The 21,145-nt window shown below is 24.9% G+C and overlaps 2 protein-coding genes and 1 long non-coding RNA gene across 12 annotated transcripts; 1 reads left to right on the top strand and 2 right to left on the bottom strand.

Annotated features, from left to right (window-relative positions):
* Positions 1-1,952: 1,952 nt before the first annotated feature.
* LOC114128207 (S-formylglutathione hydrolase) lies at positions 1,953-7,030 on the bottom strand. 5 transcript variants are annotated; one of them, XM_027992665.2, is made up of 8 exons: positions 6,881-7,030; positions 6,495-6,575; positions 5,453-5,538; positions 4,743-4,819; positions 4,486-4,676; positions 3,895-4,084; positions 2,270-2,489; positions 1,953-2,195 (listed from the first exon to the last, which is right to left on the bottom strand). In XM_027992665.2, exons 4-8 carry the CDS (start codon positions 4,808-4,810, stop codon positions 2,007-2,009), a joined length of 858 nt encoding a protein of 285 aa, XP_027848466.1. In that variant the 5' UTR covers positions 4,811-4,819; positions 5,453-5,538; positions 6,495-6,575; positions 6,881-7,030; the 3' UTR covers positions 1,953-2,006. The 5 variants fall into 5 exon arrangements, with proteins under 5 accessions (XP_027848466.1, XP_027848467.1, XP_027848469.1 ...); XM_027992666.2 differs by lacking the exon at positions 5,453-5,538; XM_027992668.2 differs by lacking the exon at positions 6,495-6,575 and having other exon boundaries at positions 6,881-7,029.
* Positions 7,031-7,181: 151 nt separating this feature from the next.
* On the top strand, positions 7,182-14,561 carry LOC114128204 (uncharacterized). 5 transcript variants are annotated; one of them, XR_007603564.1, is made up of 5 exons: positions 7,182-8,164; positions 9,403-10,984; positions 13,024-13,207; positions 14,188-14,288; positions 14,356-14,561. It is a non-coding gene; the product is annotated as an uncharacterized LOC114128204 (long non-coding RNA). The 5 variants fall into 5 exon arrangements; XR_007603562.1 differs by lacking the exon at positions 13,024-13,207 and having other exon boundaries at positions 7,184-8,164; positions 14,356-14,560; XR_007603560.1 differs by lacking the exons at positions 13,024-13,207; positions 14,188-14,288; positions 14,356-14,561 and having other exon boundaries at positions 7,184-7,430; positions 7,506-8,164; positions 9,403-10,076.
* Positions 8,658-10,779, bottom strand: LOC114128203 (uncharacterized). 2 transcript variants are annotated; one of them, XM_027992662.2, is made up of 2 exons: positions 10,633-10,779; positions 8,658-9,191 (listed from the first exon to the last, which is right to left on the bottom strand). In XM_027992662.2, the coding sequence occupies exons 1-2, from the start codon at positions 10,732-10,734 to the stop codon at positions 8,856-8,858; spliced, it is 438 nt and encodes a 145-aa protein (XP_027848463.2). In that variant the 5' UTR covers positions 10,735-10,779; the 3' UTR covers positions 8,658-8,855. The 2 variants fall into 2 exon arrangements, with proteins under 2 accessions (XP_027848463.2, XP_027848462.2); XM_027992661.2 differs by having other exon boundaries at positions 10,624-10,754.
* Positions 14,562-21,145: the final 6,584 nt, after the last annotated feature.

The following is a 21,145-nucleotide window of genomic DNA, read 5'->3' as shown; positions in this document are numbered from 1 at the left end:
GTTTTCTAAACGTTTAACCCCTTCAAATGCATGGTATATTTGTGGAAATACCTTTTTTGAGCCCAAGTGCAGTTCGATCATTACCTTTATTCAACTCAAGTGCAATTCGACTATCCAAATCGCCTCCAGACCTTTTGTTTCATAATATAATTAATTAAAATTAGTTAGATACCTATAAATGATTTTTTTTTTTTACAAATGAAAAATATCTATCTAACTCCCCATAAAGTAGTCCACCCCTGCCCTATAGTATGGTCTTTAATTTACCATATTTCTATGATAAATTGTATCCTAATGCTTAATATTATTGGTAACTTTTAAGTTTAGACAGTTTAGTGAAGTTTTTAATCTTTCATCATTGTTCGTATTTTACCAACCACTTCCACTAGCACAGTATCTGCAGTATCCATAGTAATTGTAGGTACTAATAATTGTATTACTAATCTGGTAAATTATCTTGTATTTTAATATCCCCCTAACAAAAAAAAAAAATAATGCTAAATCCATCACTAATAAACATGCATTCAGGACAATTTTAAAATAAAAAGCTAAAATAATACAGCTATACATTTTGCTATTTTTGCAAAAACTAAAATTTTTTAGATCTCAACTATCTGCAAAGTATGTTTTATGCACATCAGCTACCAATTCTTGGTTTTGCAATTTTACATAGGTAGGTAGGTTAGGTTAGGTTAACCTAATATGATTATATTTTTAAAAACCATTCCTAGTTGATGTTGATTTGCATATTTCTGAAGGTCCTAATTCTGAGTTTTCATTTTACATTCATTATTATGTTCTGTCATGTTATAAACATGACATTAAATAATATTACATTATTATGTATAATGTTTTTAACATACAAAGGTCTATACATACCTAAATAAACGAGTATGGCTAAAATATACTGAATACTCGTATGTTATTTAAATATTAAATTATGTATATTACAGGTATATATATAGGTATAAATTATAGTGACTAGTACCTACCTATATAGTATATAGGTACACCTTACATATAATTCTATATTCTGTACCTAATATAATTTCTATAATTTCTATTTATAATGTTAGTTTTATATTACCAGTTAAGATATACTGACATAAGTTTATCTTAGTTAATGGCTTATATCACAGGGTTTGATGAAGGGCATCATTTTTAGAATGAAAGGATGTGCATTTACATAATATATAATATGATATAATATTAAATACATGTATAGTCATATATAGTGTGTATACTCTTTATATTTTAGATTTGTTATTAAAATGTATTTGATTTCTGTATGAACTACCTAGGTATGAGTGGTATGAATTTATTAATAAATGAATCTTATATTAATTTAATTTAATTAATTTATTTGTTTTTTGTATACAATGTTTTATCATTGAATTCAAATTTAATATATCCATTTACAGGGGCCAACTTGATATCTACTATACATGAGAGTTATACCCACTTGCTCAATGCTAACGTTGGTTGTTGGTATGATTAATTAAGTAAACAACAGAAATATATTTGGTTTTTGAAAAATAGAAGAAAAAGCAACATAAAATTAATTTTATGCGGCAGATAGTATAAAAACTAAAGTATACTTATATTATTTCACTATTCAATTGTTTAGGCATCCTGACAAACTCCCCGTGATCTTAAAAGACGCTGGTATTATGTTTTTTAAATTTAAATAAAATAAAATACAATTCTGAAGGATTTTATCAATAAACAGCCTCCTTTATCAAATTAATCTAGTAATAATACACTAAGGATATATGTATTTATAATTACTTATTGTGTTATGTAAATACAGATCATAAGTTTTCTAAAAAAAAAATTGTTTTGGGAGATTTAATATTTTCCTATTAAATATTTTGGCCTAAGATGTAAAATTAATATTTAATTAAATAATTTATAATAATATTGTTAATAGTTAATAGAACAATTTAATAATATTCATTGTAATTTTTTTTATTTAAAAATAAACACTACCTTAATGTAAAATTGTTTTACACAGATAATTTAGATGAATGAAATTTAAAATGTTCTCCAATGAATGTTGATATAAAATAATATCCATGATCATAGCCTTCTTCAAGGAATAGTGTGGTCTTAATTTTATTATCTTTACTTTTATTGGCTGCTTCCACAAAATCATCAATTAGTAAATCCTTTATTAAATATTCATCATCACTACCCTGTTAGCATTAAATTCAGAAATTAATATAATTATAAAATATAATAATTGTTTTTTATTTAAATAAATACAAACCACATGTATTAATATTTCCATTTCTGGGCCATCATATTCTTTTACTAAAAAAGTTGTATCCCATTTTTGCAAAATGTGTTTTTCCTCTCCAACTAATGTTTTCAATCCATCAATTAATGTAGGTGAATTAGAAATACTACAAACTGGTGCAAATAATGACACTGATTTATACTTTTCTGGGCAAAGTAAAGCACATAACAATGCTCCATGTCCACCCATACTGTATACATATAAAAAACAAATTAAAACAATAATAATAATAACTTTAATAGGTATAATAATTTGATATTTTCTAGTAACTATCAATTTTATCCTTAATAAACTATTGAAGTAATCATTATTTCAAATGTTTCAATAACACACAACTTTTTATTTTTACTTTCTTTAATGTTATTATTGTATTATGATTTTACATTATAACAACAAATTTCTATTATTGTAAAAATTGAAATTATTGTAGCAAATGTAACTCTATTGTAATCGACTTCAGTGGCATATTTACAGGGGATGATTAAGGAGATATATCTCTCCCCCCTTTTTAGTTTAAATTTATGTGGTTTTAATATTGACAATTTTAGACATACCTCCCTCTTCAAAGAAATCCTAAATATGTCATCGACTTTGGAAGTTTTATTTTGACTTTAGTGTAAACCATAATAAAGGAAAACCTTGGCATATGTACCTACTTATATAAATATAATTAATCAATTAGTCAAAAGGCTATTTGATAAAAGCAGCTTGTACTTAACACTGTGTTGTAAACACAATTAAATTTATAATGCCGATACAAAAAAGGATTGTGCAACTTATGATGTCATATTAGCCAAGCCTACACAAATTAATAATTTTTGTGATAAAAATATATTTAATATAAAATTATTAATATAATATAAAATAATAATATCCTATCTACCTAATAATAACCTACCTATCTAATATACTTAAATACTAATTATTATAATTTTAAGTTAACATATATAATATGTAATAAACTATTAATAAACTGAACTAGGTATTGTTTTATTTTAATTTTTATAATTTAAAAATTTGCTATTTATTTGCTACATTTATATTTATTTTTATTATTGTTATCATTACAACTATATTGTAATTTGATGTTGTTGGAATTATAAATAATAACCTATCATGAAGTATATTTATACATCACCATGAATCTACAGAAACAGGGTATACTTTATCACAAAGTACTCTGTGTATATTTTTAAATTCTGTTTTAGTGGATAGGTTTAGAATATTTAACTAGATTATTGGATCATAAATTACATTAACTTACAATTATTTTAACCTATGTATTTTACACATGCTGACATAATTAATTAATTTTTTAATGGCTACTCTTATTTTCATGTAACATTATTTAAGTATATTCTCTTATATCATTTTTTCAAGTAATTTTTATCTATTAACTTTCATACATCCAAATTTGGAGTTGGAATACAAGTTGATAAATCAATGACAGAGTTAATGGAATTTTTGATCCAATAATCTAATTTAAAGTCCTATAAACAGAATTAAAAAATATAAACAGGGTATTGAGTGATAAAATGTACTTGTTTCTGTGGACACACAATATATTATTTTATATTATTTATACATATACATACCTATGTCCTGAAATAGATATTTTATCTTGTATAACTGGGAAAGTGTTTTGTACAAGTTGATAAAGTTCATCAGTTATATAAGTAAACATTTGATAGTGTTTATTCCATGGTTCTTGTTGAGCATTAACATACATAGAAGCACCAGAACCAATATTCCATTTTTCATCTTCATTAGGAATGTTACAGTTTCCTATAAAAATAGTAAAATTAAATTATATAATTAAAATAACTCCATTAAATTATAGGTAATTCAACTATGATATATATAATAACACAAAATAGTATAAAATGTATATAATAAAGTATATTCAATAGTGATTTTTAATATTTGATATACTTATTTTAGAACTTTAATATTTATAAAATGTTTTGTTCTTTCAATTGTACCAACTAACCACTAATAACCAAAAAACTCATACTTGACAATATGTATATTTCACTGTTTAAGATATAATATAAAATATATTAATGCTATAGTTTTAAAGATTTTAATTTTATGTATTTGTTGATTCTTGTAAAGAAGAAATGGAAGTATTTCATTCTAATTTATTTGATCAACTACACATCTACACATAAAGTAAATTAACTTACTTGGACTAGTGTCAGGGCATACAACAATTAATTTGTATTGAGCAGCAAATCTTTGATATCCTGATTTAGTTATAACATTTTGTTCGGTGCATGTAAGACCTGATAAGTAAAATAATACCGGAAATTTTTCATTTTCACTTTCTGCAGGTGGTAAGTAAATGCCAAATTTCATGTTACATTGCACTGTAGGACTGAAAAATATAAAAATAAAATGAATAAATAAGTTCATAATATTTAGTTGTATGTAAATAATTTACCTAAAATGTTCAAAAACTTTCTGGTAACCACCAAAACTTTTATTACTGGAAATTAACTTAAGATCCATTTCAACTACCTGTAAAAAAAATGTATAGTATAATAAAAAAATATTCTGAAATATAGCTGATTTATTATATAGAGTGATTCTTTTATTGAAAAAGTGAACAATACTCATTATATGAAAAAATATTAACATTTTTTAACGTTTAGACGATCAAAGTATCTGAGTATTACACAAATATTTAGAGGGGTATACAAATACTATTCCATTTCATTGACCTAAACCTTAAATACCTATAACTCATAAACTAATCGATAAAATATTAATTTTTATGTATTAAAATACTAAAAAATATATTTTGCTTCAGAATATTACAAAGAAATTTAGGCTATTATTCAAAAAAGAAAAATTTAAAAATTATAATGATAAAAAGTATTATATATTTTATTTTAGATTTTTTAGAATTGAAAAAACATTAATGAATTTTTAAATAATAAGTGTTCAACGATATTTACTCTGTATACATTGTTGATGATTCAATTTAAAACAAATGTTAAAAGGAAATAATTTTAAGACAATTCAATAGAATAAAAAAATCAATATTTGAAAAAATATATTGGATACTACACAGTTATTAAGTTGGATGACTGATTTTTTTTTTTAAGCATAAAGTGAACTCTTTGTGATGACGATAATATTGTGCCTCACCAATTTTTATGTTGTTTGATGCCACAAAATAGCTTATGTTCTATGTAGTAATGCGGCACATTGATATTTTTTGGCATTGAACATTTCTAGTGCAATAAAACAAAATTGTAAATAACTGTAATTAACTATTGATATGATCCAGCGGCCAACTTGAAATTTTTCTAAAGCAAGTTTAATAATAGCATCTACTTAAAATGATTACATGTCACAAATGTATGACAAACAAAGAACTTCATTGTGAAACTAATATTTAATTAGATACTAGTCATCTTTCAATATGTATATCCTATCCATTCTAATTCAGTAGAGGCCAAAAAAACTGTTATTTATCACCTATTATAATTAATAATTAGAGGCATTTCTACTTTATGATCATACCAAAAAAAAAAAGAATAATATTGATACTGAAGACATTATTGACATTGTTTGAAAAAAAGGGATTAATTAGATAAAAATATACCTATGTATTAACTAACATTTAATATTATATTCTGTTTTATTAAGAGCAAGATCTATACTATTTTGTTTAGTAATTTAGGATAACTTGTTCAATAAACTTCAAAATAAACATGCATTTATATGTATTGCCCTAAAAAATTAATTATAACCAGGATGAAATAACTTTAGGGGACAGTTAAATAACCATCACTGTATATAGGTAAAGACTAAAACCATTGGTTATAAAAACTAGTGTTGAAGATATTTAATCATTTATATTTTATTAGTTCAAATTTGTTTGTATGTATGAGTGTGTGTGGTGGGGTGAAAGGTAAAGATGTACAAAGATAGCCATGACAATGTACAAAGATCACTAATGGAACTCTTTACTGTCATATCTAATAAGTGTGTTAGTTTTGACTAAAAACTTGTCAAAATAATCAATATTTTACAAGATATAACCTTATATACCAATTTATTTTCAAATCATTTTTCATAAGTTTTTATTGTGAAGATTAAATATTACTAATAAATGTAAATAATAGCATAACATCATATTATGAATATTATAGGTATATAAGATATATAATAAGTAAAAACTTACTTGTAGGTAGATAGGTATCTAGTAATTAGTTAATTGAACAATATTATTGAGAATATCAGAAGAATTGAAAGTATAGGTTCACTGAACACAAAGACAACAGATAATTTACAACTTTAATCAAACAATCAAATGATATTACAAAATTAATATAAATAATTAAAAACTACAAATTAGTAGAATACAAGATATTAAAAAATTAAATAACCAAAATGAATGAAGCTAACAAATGACCTGAAAGTCAAGAAATTAATAGATATTAACATCATGTAAATAATATGCAAATAAGTAAATCGTTTATAATTGACATCAACAATTTACAAGAGTATCATACTTTTAATGTATTTTTTTTTTATGTATATCTAGTGAATATTGATTAAAAATAATACCTAGTTATGTACTCCAAAGTCCAAATTATCACAAAATATAAAACAAGAACTTACAGATTTAATAATACTTAAAGTTAAGTATAATATTATATTATTATTATGAAATATGAATAATAATTTATGATATTAAAATTATTATTACGATTACTGATTATGTTAGAAAACTAATTATTTTTATCACTCAAAACTCAATGCATAAACAACAGACATAATCTAAGACCGTGGACATAACCATGGCTATAGTATCTATAGACATAACTATGATATAAAAATATGTTAATTATAACATGAACATAACTTAAATAAAGTTATAATTGATAAGGAGACCGTATATCTATATAAATAGTTAAAAAATTTAACCCACAGATATATTTTAGTATGTATCTGTGATTTAACCCGTTTTAATTTTTAACCTATTGAACTTTAATATGTAATCGTGTAGTTCAATGTTTTATTCTTATTTAACTGTTGATAAAAAATGTAACGTTACATAATATAATGTATCTTAAATACCTATCTATTAAAAATCAAAATTTACGTTTACCACAATGTAAAATTGTTTGTTTTGTATGTATATTTTAGTATGATTCTGTAATTTTTTGGTGTATATTTGCACATTTTTTAGAGCTATCAAGACTTTAAGGCCGCACTCACACGACGACAGTTTTTTACATGAAATAAATTTCGTTTGTTCGAAATATCTTTCATAACTACTCACACTAGAGGCATAAATGTTGTGAAAGTTGTTGCGACGCACAAACATTCATATATCAACGGAAATGTATCGAACTGTACTGACACAAGATTCACGTTTGTTTACACGATGCGAACAAAATATTTCTGAAGATGAAGTGAAACATGTCAACATAATATTACGATAGTAATATAATAGTTGACGTTCACAGTGTGAAGCACTTTTTGAGTTTATAAACATCAAATACCTTTTTATAAATTATATAAAAATGGTTTCAAAATGTGAACAAATTGCGGCTGCTATTATTGTTATCCGTTTTTTGAGTAAAAAACAAAAAAGCAGAGAAGTGCGTGGAAACAAAGATGGATTCAAAGAAGCAAATTGTGTGGTTCATAATATGATGCATTATCCCAAGAGCTTAGGATGAAAGACCCTTCATAGCTGAGACATTTTTTTAAGAATGATTGCTGATGATTTCGAAGAACTATGTATCAGAATTGCACCAATCGTCTTGAAAATGGATACAAATAAGCATCAGGCAAGAAGTGTTGGTAAACGATTAATGTGAACTCTTTATTTTTTAGCAATTGGTAATTAAAAACATTGTAAAGTATAACCTAATAATTAAGTGATAACTAGGGTACAGATTTAAATTACCCATTTACCTGCTTTTTATATTTCATTAGTGCTATAAAAATGAATTATCTTCTTATTATAAATTTTTTGCAATCACAAAAAGCTATAGAATTAATTTAATTTAAATTATTCATAGAATATTTTAGGTAATTCTTACACAAGTTTAAACCACTTATTTAGAATACTAGCTAACATTATTTGTGCCTGAAGTTTAACTCTGTCAGATACTCAGATGCATTGCAAGGAAAATGGTTTAAAATACTTCCACATTTTAAATTTGATATTATGATTAATTATTTATCAAACATGCATCAGCCAATCTTTGATTATTTAAATAAAATACATTCATTTGTTTAAAAATAACATAAGAAAAAATTTGAAAATAGGTAAAAAAAAAAGTTTAATATTTACTGTACATGCAAAATAAATAAATAAATATACAGTATAATAATATAATGTATAAAATATTTATAAATATATCAGTATGAAGAGTATTAAATTTACGACATTTGGAATGTCTGTTATAACTTTGTTAACAATATACCTAGTTGTAATCTAGAATTGTACATAGTTACCATAGCATAACTACTATTTTAACTTATGCTTGAAAATTAAGTCACAAAAATAGGAATACTATTTGATACATTAATATTTGGCATCTTCCTCAGCTATATCCAATATAATTTGTTGGATCTGACGTTTTGCTTTTCTGCGTAAATTTTCATGTATAAGTCCTCTTAGCTCTGACGTTACAAATTTTCCAAACACATCAAGGTCGTCTTCGTTTTTGGACAAAACAGAATAAACTTTTCCAAATACCTCTGGTGGGCTTTGCTCAAGAAATTTTTTCTTATCATCACTTTTAATACTACTATTATCAATAGTCATTGGTTCAATTGGTTCATTAATTGTCTCGCTGGTGTTGGCTATGTTGTTTAATGTCATATTATATTCATCTTCATTTTTTTGACTCAGTCGTGCCTGAAAGATAATAATACTTATTATTTTATAGCTACTACAAATATAATTATTTTGCATTATTTTTTGCATAATTTACATTTTTAATATAAAAAAATTAAAACCTATTAGGTACCTACCTATCAGAATTAAAATACAATAAATTTAGTTTTTGTAGTAACTAAAATACTAATAATAAAAAATGTGTCGAAATAAAGTTTTATATTTTTTATAGGCTTCAAATTCTACTGAAGATTGGATCAAGATTAGTGATAGATTTATGCAAAAATGGAACTTTCCTCGGTATGTTGAAACTGTTGACGAAAACATGTTATGATACAAGCACTGCTCAGCTCTAAAAGTGAAATTTATAGTTATAAAGACTCATAGAATTGTATTACTGGCAGTTGTTAATTTTGATTAATAGTTTATATTAGTAGATATCAGTTGCAACAGCAGACACAACAATACTATTAATTTTTTAAGTTCAGAAATTGCGTCTTATTTGGAAAAACAATTACTCGACATGCCTACTCAAAAATTACTTGGATGAAGTATGCCTACTCCATACTTAATACTCGAGGATTCTGTTTTTGGCTTAATTAAATAACGCAGATTGTGTAATTTTTGCTATCACTTGCCTTCATAATTATTTGCATACTAAGAAAAATACTAGATTATTAAACATATCTCATAGAAGTTTAGATTATGAAACTTTAGATGATTAAAACTACCAAGTATACGGAGAAAATAAGGAATGCCTATAACAGTATATTGAGTTAAAACAAAAATGGACCGAAAATTTTTAGTGAAAATGTAAAAAGTAAGAAAAGAATTTATGAATTATTTTATATCACAACATGGGGAAACTTGACTATAAGCTTAAAATATATATATTATTATTCTTTATGAATTTTTAACTTAAAATAATTTGCAAATTATTGTGATTCTGACAATTTTTTTCAAAATTCCAACTTCAGATGTTTATAAAATTACTGTGAACTTCTGCTCAACTTTTTTTTTTAAATTTCCATTAGGTAATTATAACTTATGAAGAACTTTTTATTAAATTTAAGTGTACTACAGAAATGTAAACAGTAGTTCATACATTGACAGTTTATAGCCATACAGTTATTATAGTTATTTTGTTATAAAACTGTTGTTAGGTGAGTGTGGATTTGCCTATTTATAACATAGGTACATTATTACTCAATTGTTATATATATTCTTTTTTATGCATAACAATTTCTAATCTTTATGATTTTAATTATTTTAATTGTTTTACAAACAAATTTAATTTTATATTCTGACGTATTTAGTATTTAATAAAACTCAAATGAATAAATACATAATAATTTCTTCAGGAATAAAAATCTATTTCAACTAGTGACCCAAAATCGATTGTCAGGTTTTTAATTTAATCATACAAAAATACAAAATATAATTAGGTACCTACTTCACTTACTTTACTTTGTCGAAGCGCAGCAATATTTCCTTTATGTTTTCTGCTTTTACTTGGAAAACACTTTGATTTTGCACCCTTACGCCAATTTTTAGTTTCACTCATTTTTACTATTATTGCTTGAAATTATTATTTATATTTATCTTTAGATAAATGGTCGGTATCTACTTGTTAATATGAAGTTGATGGTTAGTAATGAGGGCGGTTGTTTTCCGACCATAATCGCTTTCTTACACTTGGCATTTGCCGGTTAAGTTAACATCCAAGTGTTCCTAAATTTAGCCGATTGATCGTTGCTCGAATCGAGTGTCTTTATTTCAGCACTTCTGCAATCAACTGGTGGATAGCCGGAGAGGTAATTTAACAAATGCTTTATCAGCGATTAATTATTTGATAACAAATATTTACGCGCCAAATATAGATTCATTGAATTTGTTAAAAACTTACAAGGTTTTCTTCAATAATTTTATTTTAATTTCTCATTTTCGTGGTCAACTCTGGGATCAAACTTATAAAATTTCTTACAAGCATTTTTTTTTAATCCAAAGATTCATTTAAACACTTATGGTGGTTTAAACCAAATAACAAAATACATTTTGATAAGTCATCCATTTTTTTTATAATTTAAATAGTTGTTTGAAGTTTTAAATTACAGTAATTAATAATTAATATAATTATACTTATTAGTTATTACCTACTTATACCCACGGACTAAGAAATAATCGTAGTCCTTGCTTTTACAGAATCGAGAATATTGTTTGAGTATAATTGATAACTCATAATGATATTATGATAATACTCCTATTATTGAGGTTTTATTAATGACCTAAAAAGGTGTTCCTAAACTCTAAATAATACTTTGAATAAGCTGCTTAATTTGGTAGTGAATTTAGAAACACACGAATAATTTGAACATATTAAATTGGAAAAAAGTACGTATTTCGTTACTTTTAGAATAGAAACATAACTTGGCTATCATGAAATCGTGTGATTTAATGGTTATTATGCCGGGTTGTACAAACGATTAATAAAAATAGTTCAATAAGAATAAGCTGTAATAATGGTTTTGTAAACAGTCAGATAAATATCTTTGTTGTTTCCCATAGCTCATAAGTGTTTGGCTGCTGCAATTTTAATTATGTTTGAATCCTAATATTAATATTAGCACATCATCTAGAGAACGATCGAAGAGTTTTTCAGAAATACTTATTTCTTCGACGTATATGATTAACCAAAAATTATTTTAAAAACTAAATTTGTATAACATTATTACATTGTAAAAAGTTAAAATTCTAAAAAAATCTACGATTTGATGGATAATTTGTTTTATTGTTAAAATGTGCAGTCTAATATGTCTAATTTCCAATAAAATACTACTGCAAAAAACAGTTTTTACTGAATCATAACGTTGAAAAGTAAGTTGATTTTGCGTATTAAAGTAAATTGTTAGGTACTCTCTAGTTGTTCGGTTACGTACAGAACAAGTAGAACGACGTACTAATTAATAATTAATAATTATGGTGTCTGGCAATTATAGTGTGATGCTAAGAAAATATTGGCTTATAGCTTTTTATACAACTGCCACAAACGACAAACCTATCTAGGAATATTCGAGTATATTTTATTTGTCCTCAGTAATAATCCTCAACAAAAACCTATGTTTTATATAACAGTGAAAAAGGCCAAGTTTCAGACGCCCTCTCAAAAAAGTCAGCATATCAAGGTAGCGATATCTACATTAGCACATTGCAGCCAAGTTTGTTTTATGGTTTATCTAGAAATTGGCCAAGTGTTAAACAATAGAAATAAAAGAGTAGTGTTGCTATTTTGCTAATGAAAGTAGGAATGGAGTGAGGTTATGAACTAAAGAAATAGCAGATTTGGCCACAACGTAGATATCATCATTATTTTGATAGGCTGACTTTTTTGGGAGGGGTCTGAAACTTGGCCTTCACTTTAATGTTTTTTCTGTTTTTTACATCATTCATTTTTGCAGACTTCAACATCGTCGGCGACGTGTTATTTTTTTTTACGAGGTATTGAAGGGATTTTATGCATTACCTAAAATTAGGGTATTTTGCTACTGCACACCTAATTCCATACGGCAAAATATTTTTAAATAATAAACATAGACTTAGTAGTACACATGCTACATATAACTACGTAGGATAATTGTTTTTGGTATTTATTAATAATTAGTTATAATAAATACAATCTAAAAGAATCTTCTATAAAAGTCCTTGATACCTATATAAATAAAAATTTTAAAATTAAAAACAAAATAACTTCACTTAAAGTACAAAAGTAATACATACTTTTAAATTTGCTACTGCACATTTAATATTAGCATTAGCTACTGCACACAATTTTAGGACCTGATTTTATGTGTTTTAGATTTTCTTTTGTAAGTCCGTTAGGGTCTCTGTTAAAAAGATTGTCTCTTGGACGTAGTTAACACTAGACAGTAGACACAGAGATTCAAATCACGATTTTTCATTTTTCGGCGTCGAGACATTTTAATTAGAATGGACTTTAAGTCTGGCCTATACAAAGTTCGTAGACGAAGAATAACACAAATGTAAGTTATACAGTATATAGACTGAGTCAAATAATTATATTATACGTAATGATTAAAATATTTTATGTTTGATGATTGTCGACCGATACATAAAATATAAGTATATAGGTAATACAATATCATGAAATCATTACGTTTGATAAGTATTTGTATGTCAAATATAAACAATTGTCTAATTACCACATAGTAACACTGTTTGAAAGAGAATGTTCTTTCGTGTATAAAGATACACTGGATTTGTTGGAACTTGGCCTGGCGCACTACCGTGCACTCAGATATTAGGTATACGTATAATGTTAATACTTTATTCATATAACAATATACAACATTACGTCATATCGCCACCTATTGTCTATTATAAATACAAGTTTAATTACCGAAAATTCCTTTTATCATTGCCTATTTGTCTATTTTATAATTAATAATAATAGATTCTATATAAGATTATAAGAAGGTAGGTAATAGGTATATTAACATTTAACATAAGTGGAATAATAAGACATATATATACGCGAGTATATAGGAACAAATTTAAATTGTATAGGTACATTATATTATATTGCAGTAATATGGAATGGTTGTGTTGTATTGGCCAGTTGGCCACTTACTTTAAAAAATAAAATATATTTTTTACATTCGAAGTACCTAAATATTTGTTCATAAATCACACTGATAATATATTATAATTTATAATACTAAAAATGCAGGCGTAAATACGCATATTTATTTTTTAGTTAGCGTTCAAATGTTTTGAGTTTTTGATAACGAGTGACGAAAAATTTCAAATACCAATTTACCAGTAATAATTTATGTTCATATGCCCAATGTTGATTCTGAAAAATAAACACGAGGATTTGATATTTCTGGATTGGATTTTTTGTTATTGGATTTTAAAACCGATTAAATGAAAAAAAACGAAATATAATTTTATATATTTTTAAGTATTAACGCATATAAATTTATGTTTTCATGATCTTTAGATTCTGAACGGAGTGATGAATGTATTGATTTTATAATGATGGATTTGTGTGTGTGTGCGCCATAACTTGTCGAAATAATGCTTCAATTTATAACTTCAGAGGTGATTTCCGGTGAAAAATTGAATAATATCCTATGTTCATAAATATATATTTTATCTTGCATTGTAGGCGGCGTTACTTAACAAGTTGATAGAGTTATTCATCAATTGTATAGGTAAACATCGTATAGTGTTTATTTGATGGTTATTGTTGAACATTAACATTCAACATATACTTAGAACTTCGAAGCACCAACAACCAATAACATTCAATTTTTAATCTTCATTAGAAATTTTACAATGCCTAAAAGAATATTAAAATTAAATTATATTATATTATATAACTATAATAATTCAACTATGATTTTTGATAAATCATTAGTATAAAATATTAAAATGTATATATTCATGTATGTATTTTATTAGTGATATTTATACTATTTGATATCATACGTCTTAGTACTTATATTAGAACTTTTTAATTTTTTCAAATATATTTTGTTCTTTCAATTGCACTATAACCACTAATAATTATATATTACACACTTGACAATGTTTATATAAAAATATATATTATGTTAATATAAAATGTATTAATACCTACCATAGTTTTAATAAGGATTCTTATTTTATACATTTGTACGTGCGCATGACGTCTTTAATGTTATCTTGTATAATATGAAGCGGACTATGCATTTTGAATATACCTCTGTATGATAGAAGCAGTGGCGGATTTACGGGGGGGTCCATGGGGTCTGGACCCCCCTGCAGACACTGATATATATATAATATAATGCATACATAGAGTCTGACCTCTATTATACATACATAAACACGATATAATATAACACAAGACCCCCTCCCCCAGAAAATTTTTGAAAATCCGCCACTGAATAGAAGAATATACGCGGTGTCGGTGTCGTTAATATTAGTAAGTTGTTCTTGTTCTTATATCTATGTTACCGACAATAATAACACGCAAATGAAACGGTACTCCTCAGAACGCGGCTTCGCTTGATTACACTTGAATATGTATTATATTGTACCTTAATTGCTCGCTTTCAATTTCCACATATGACATATATATCAATCGTGTATACCAATTGATGAAACAGCTGGTGGCATCGGAGAACGTCGTATTGTCTTCATTATTGATACGAATCATCAACCGATATACGTATAATTCACTTTCTTGTCGGTTTCTACATCTGAAAAGTAAAAATATAAATACGATCAATAAGAAATTAATCACACAGAAAAAAAAAGTTAAGTATATCGTACATGTCTCTGGATTTCTTTGTTTAATGTTAAAATGACAACCATCTTCTCCTTCTAAAAATATCAACGGATAAAAAACGTCGTAAAAACGATGACTGTCTTGAGTTATCTTTTCAGCGTTGGATCCTTATTCCTTATATCTTTACGTTCATCATAACAACTGCAATTTTATTGACGGGTGCATTGTATCATTGTATACAATTTCTCGCTTCTCAATCTGATCGACGTGATTATATTAGCACCGTGTATTTATTTGTTACTTCTAAGCACTCATGAAGACGTATAAGAACTTGCAAGAATTTTATATCGGCATCAGATATTAAGATTAAAAAGCAAATTTGATAATACATTTGGTCCTGAATCTTAAACGTTGATCCAAAATTGCAACCAATCATTCGCATTCTGAGTAAAGATTTTTGTTGTTCCAAATGTTGCCATTTGAAAGCAAAAATTGAATTTTCGAATTTAACGCAAAAACAATTTTAATTGAGGAGTGGCTCTACTCGCCAATAGTGTCTTCAATAGTGATTCTGGTGGCAAATGTTGGCTTTTCAACTTTTCCATCAGACGCGTAGAAAAAACTTTGTTTGTAGCGTCGATAAGTGATGGCAATAAAAAATAACTGCGTCGATAGATTTTTTTATTTTTTTGGTTTCAATATGAACTATTTATGAGGAATCTCATTATATTAAATTTTAAAACCTTATAGATATAAAAATAAAATGTTTATACATTTTGAATTACAATATAGTTTTAAAATTTTTATAATTTTGATAAATTTTATGAAAGTACTAACTTTATATTGCCTATATTATATATATATTAAATTGTATTCTTTTATACGGACAATGTATGTAATATTTTGTAATAAATTTAAAATTTTCTTTAACCATTTTTGTATAAAAAAAAAAAAAAAATTGATAATTGATCATACCTATAAATAGCATAAAAATAATCAAAAGATTAAAAAAATTATATTACATGCACAGAAAATTTGAATTAGAATTAAATAGAAATAAAACCGTTCAAGAATAGATAGTTATTTTAATATAACTATTAGTATTTTTTTAATTATAGGTTGCATACAATTTTTGTTTAAATATTCCCACTTTACTATATATTTTCCCCTATTATTGTAAAAAGTACTCCTTATTTATTACGATTAAAGTGTTTAAAATGCAACTAGAAAGTAGAGACCTGTACTTTATTCAAAGTTAAAGTTTATAGCGTTTTTTCTTTTTATAAAAATGGCTTTAGGCACACAAAACAAACATTATTGTATAATCAATATTTCATCGCTCCTCACATAATCTAAAAGAAACTTGAATTTTTAACAATTTTAACTTTTCAAACTTTTAAAAATTTTCTCAAAATTCTTTAACTTAACATACATAGGTTATACTAAATTTGATTTATATTAGAAATAACTTAAATTTAACTTAAATAAATTATTTAATTGTGTAACTTTAATGGTTTAAACTTTAAAGTCATGCGAACATAGCTGACTTATTTTAAAAATTTAGGTGGCCCTAAAATGGATATAATATTATGTATATCATATAAAATCAATAGAGTGTATTGACGGTCATGCATTGTTGTTATAATTGGCATATATACGTTGTGTACAACTATTGATATAATAGTAAAAGATCTATATAGCCTTATTGCTGCTAGAATTTCTTGTATTCATTTATCGATGTTACTTCGATTATTCATTTGTAATACGGAGATGCTAATTCATTAATAATATTGTAATAATATAAAGCCGATTAAATTGCCTATTTGTTATTGGGTCGGCGTTTTCTATTGAGTATTGATGCCATTCCGTATCAGTCTGATGTGTTTGTTATGTTAGTTGTAATATTTAATTTTGTCCACTTTTCCAAGTATCCAACTCTTGAACTGCAACATCTGACCAGCAAATATTTTAGAATTATAAAAATAAAAACGTTACTTTGGAGTTCATTGATGTCTTTTCAAGAATTTGTATGCTAATTAGTATGCTTATAATAATCATTGATAATATAGACATTAGACAATGTACCTACCTATAGTACACAATATGTTGAAAGCAGTCTTATATATTTTTTATCTGCTGAATTAAACTTCGTTAATTATTAAAAACTCTTTCTGACTTCTTAAGTAAAAATTAATAGAAGGAAAGTAAGTCATATTAAGGGAATGGCCTTTGGGATTAAACTATATGCAATAGTTTTATCGTAAAATCAATATATTCATTTCTCCGCTCAGAATTTAAAACTAAATATTGGCTATAGTAATAACAATACATTTTTTAATAATAATAATTAAGGCTGGGATTTTAATGCCCTAAAAAATATCAAAATATGCCCTTTAAAAAATTCAAAAATGGCTCAAAAAACTCAAAAAATGCATTTTAATTACATTTATTATAGCTTAAAAATTGGAAAAAAAATGTTATATACCTATTCTTTTTTATTTTTATAGTATTTTTAATATAGTTTTTGTTACTTGTTTAGTTCTGGACGTACTAATTGGTTACAAATTCAGAAATAGGTACTTATTGAGGTCTATAGCTATAATAAAATTGTTATCGACGATACCTTGTGCTGTATAATAATTTATTATTCGTATCGTCGGTAGTTTGTACAAAGTCTCTTGTTAATCGCAACAATTTTCGTTCATTTTATGAACGAAATTGTGAAAAATGCTCTAAAAACTAAGAAAATTCACTAAAATCGTCAAAAAATTAAAAAAAAAAGATTACTATAAAATAATCAGTATCACCTAAAACAAATTTTATACTTACGGAGCAATGTTTCAAAACACCAAAAAAAAAAGATGCCTTTGCATCAAAATCCCATCCCTTATAAAAATAGTATATTTAATAATTTTTCTATTGGTTTTATCCTAAATTGCTGAGGTTTCAAAATTTAAATATTATATTTAAAACATAATATTGTTCATTTTATTATATTCATAGCTTGGAATATTATATCATGATTCATAATAATTGTAGAGTTGTATAATCACAACACGTAATTATAATTAGAATATATAGTATTTAAATATTTGGAAAAAATCCAGCTATCTATTCATAATTAGTATACTATAAAATAGAGGGAAAGTAAATAGCCACTCTGCTGTACGGTAAATATTGAGTGTAACCAGTGTAGGTTCCTCTAACCTCATCAGTAATTTGTCAATTTGTATTCAATGATATATAATATTGAACACGAAAAACGACTCTGAGTGAATATGGTCTGTTAGTCTATTACATTACTATTTACATACATTTTAAGATAATATAGTTACTGTTATTATTATACATTTATACCTATAGTAATTTATTTTATTTTTTGTAAACGGTAGATAAGTTGAATTAGTATTTGACGAAAACGTTGTATTTATTACAGCATTAATATTTATAAATTATTAAGTATACAAACTACTTATGAGAAACTTTTAAATATATTTCCAAGGCTATTATTAGCTATACACAAAAAAAGAAAATTCATACATTTTTATCTTAAAATAATTTTCATAATTTTGACGTTCAAATTTTAATGACGATCTTTTTAACATTTGATCTTCAAATGCTTATATAAGTTATAAATAAGCATTAATTAGTATTAATTAATTAACAATGCTTATTTTTTATTAACATTTAATATAAAAAAAAAAATAAAAAATTTAAATGTTTATAATTAATATTTTAAAAAAGTTCAATTATTTTTAAAATAAAATGTACATACAAAATACTAATATAAATAATAGGTGTAAACTTTAAGAATTTATTCATATGTTTTCGAGTTAGGTATATAAAATAAATTATTGATCGTATTGATTTTACAATGATTTTGTGTGTATATAATTATATTCAAGATAAAATCAGTTCATTTTTAAACTTTGAGGGTAGTTTTTAGGTATCTAAGAGAAAATTTGATCTAGGTGGTACTTTTTAGCCGGGGGAGGGGTCAAAAATAATAAATTCCTATCATTTTTCAAAGTAATTTGTAAAAACAAACAAAAAATTAAAGAAAATGGTATTTTTACATAAAATGTATTAGTTTTGACAAAATTTTCAAAATACTTAAAGTCTTAAATTCTTTTTAAGATATTTATAATATATATAGGTATTATAAGAAAATTTTAATTTTTTTTCAATTATTGTGGATGAAATAGTTTTTGCTTGATCAGAACTTAAAAATGTAATTCGGTTAACTTAAAGTTGAAGGGACCGGTAAAAAAGTTGAAGTTATTTAAGAATTCGAGTAATCCAAAAAAACTAAAAATAAAATTTCAAAATATAATAAATTTACTATTTATTATGTAAAATTAAAATATGTATAATAGTTATTATAGTTACTCATAATTAAGTATGTATAATTTAAAAAATGTGTATTTTTAACAAAGAAAATGAAACTAATTTATTCACGTAAGTATTTGATTTAACCAAAATTGTTTTGCATTGTTTCAAATTTAAATAGATAAATAAATAATAAATAATAAAAAAAAATAATAAAAAATAATAAATTTAAATTCCTATTCTAGGAACTGAAGAAAAAGTTCGAAGTATCTACGATTTAGAATTAACCACATTTATTTTGATTGTAATATCATTGATAGTTAGTTATTATAATAATAAATTATGTGTTCTATTTAAAATTAATTCTAATTTTACCTACAAGGCTACAAATAGTACATTTTTTAATACGCAATGACTATATTATGTTAGTCATTACAGCCTTCAATATTAGGTCTTGAAGTCGATAATAACATGGTATAATTCAAGTTAAATTTTATAAGTATCTATAGTATAGACTATAGATTCTATACAATCAGTAATTTAATATTACATTGTTATTATTCCTATATTAAAACGACCATGATTTTTTAACTATATTATAATTTATATACGATTTAAATTATTACCTTGTAGATACAATAATAGTATCTTGTTATCAGATCGAAGTATCAAATGAATTACATTTAATTATTTTACACGTGATTAAATTTTAAAGTCTAAGGTCTGTGTTTAATGAATGCAATAAGTTTAATAGTTCAATTCAAATAGTCTACAATCTTTATAGTTCATGGAACATATTATAATAAAATATGTAATAAAAATTAAATGTTAAGAAATATTGAATTGCTAGTGGTGGATACCCTGCCAAGTTTCCCGCGCATCGTGACGATATTATAATATTAACGTAAATACTTTATACTGGAATGCATGACTGCTCAATACATCGTACACCGATACACTTGTCTTAATTTAATTTATTCAAAATCATGTCAAATTTTATACTGTGATTGCTTATTTAAGTTGTGTATATTTATTATTTATATATATATTTAAATATTATGTAGTTTTTATCAACTATACTGTATTGAGTGTTGCAGTGTTGACAATGTTGTTATATTTATCAATTATCTTTCACGATTCTATTTTTCTATACAAGTTTCAGAGATCATTCTTATATACGTCTTATGAGAATATGAGCATAGGTGCGTATGTTTAATAATTCTTTTAAAATATTATTTTAAAAAAATTGAAAGAACAATATATAACTATCAAATTATATATAAGTGTTTATTTATGTTGTACAAAGTTAAAGAGGTATTATAATTTATACTATTTTATGTCAGCATATCATTAA

This window comes from Aphis gossypii, chromosome 1 (genome assembly GCF_020184175.1).
Source record: "Aphis gossypii isolate Hap1 chromosome 1, ASM2018417v2, whole genome shotgun sequence".
Lineage (NCBI taxonomy): Eukaryota > Metazoa > Arthropoda > Insecta > Hemiptera > Aphididae > Aphis > Aphis gossypii.
This window is presented reverse-complemented; position numbering and strand designations above follow the sequence as displayed.

Coding starts and splice junctions, on each gene's coding strand:
- LOC114128207 (XM_027992665.2), bottom strand. CDS start 4,810: ATGGATCTTAAGTTAATTTCCAGTAATAAAAGTTTTGGTGGTTACCAG. Junction 4,085..4,485: donor ATGCCCTGACACTAGTCCAA/GTAAGTTAATTT, acceptor CTATTTTTATAG/GAAACTGTAACATTCCTAAT. Junction 2,196..2,269: donor TGGAAATATTAATACATGTG/GTTTGTATTTAT, acceptor TAATGCTAACAG/GGTAGTGATGATGAATATTT.
- LOC114128203 (XM_027992661.2), bottom strand. CDS start 10,734: ATGAGTGAAACTAAAAATTGGCGTAAGGGTGCAAAATCAAAGTGTTTT. Junction 9,192..10,623: donor GACAAAGTAAAGTAAGTGAA/GTAGGTACCTAA, acceptor ATTATCTTTCAG/GCACGACTGAGTCAAAAAAA.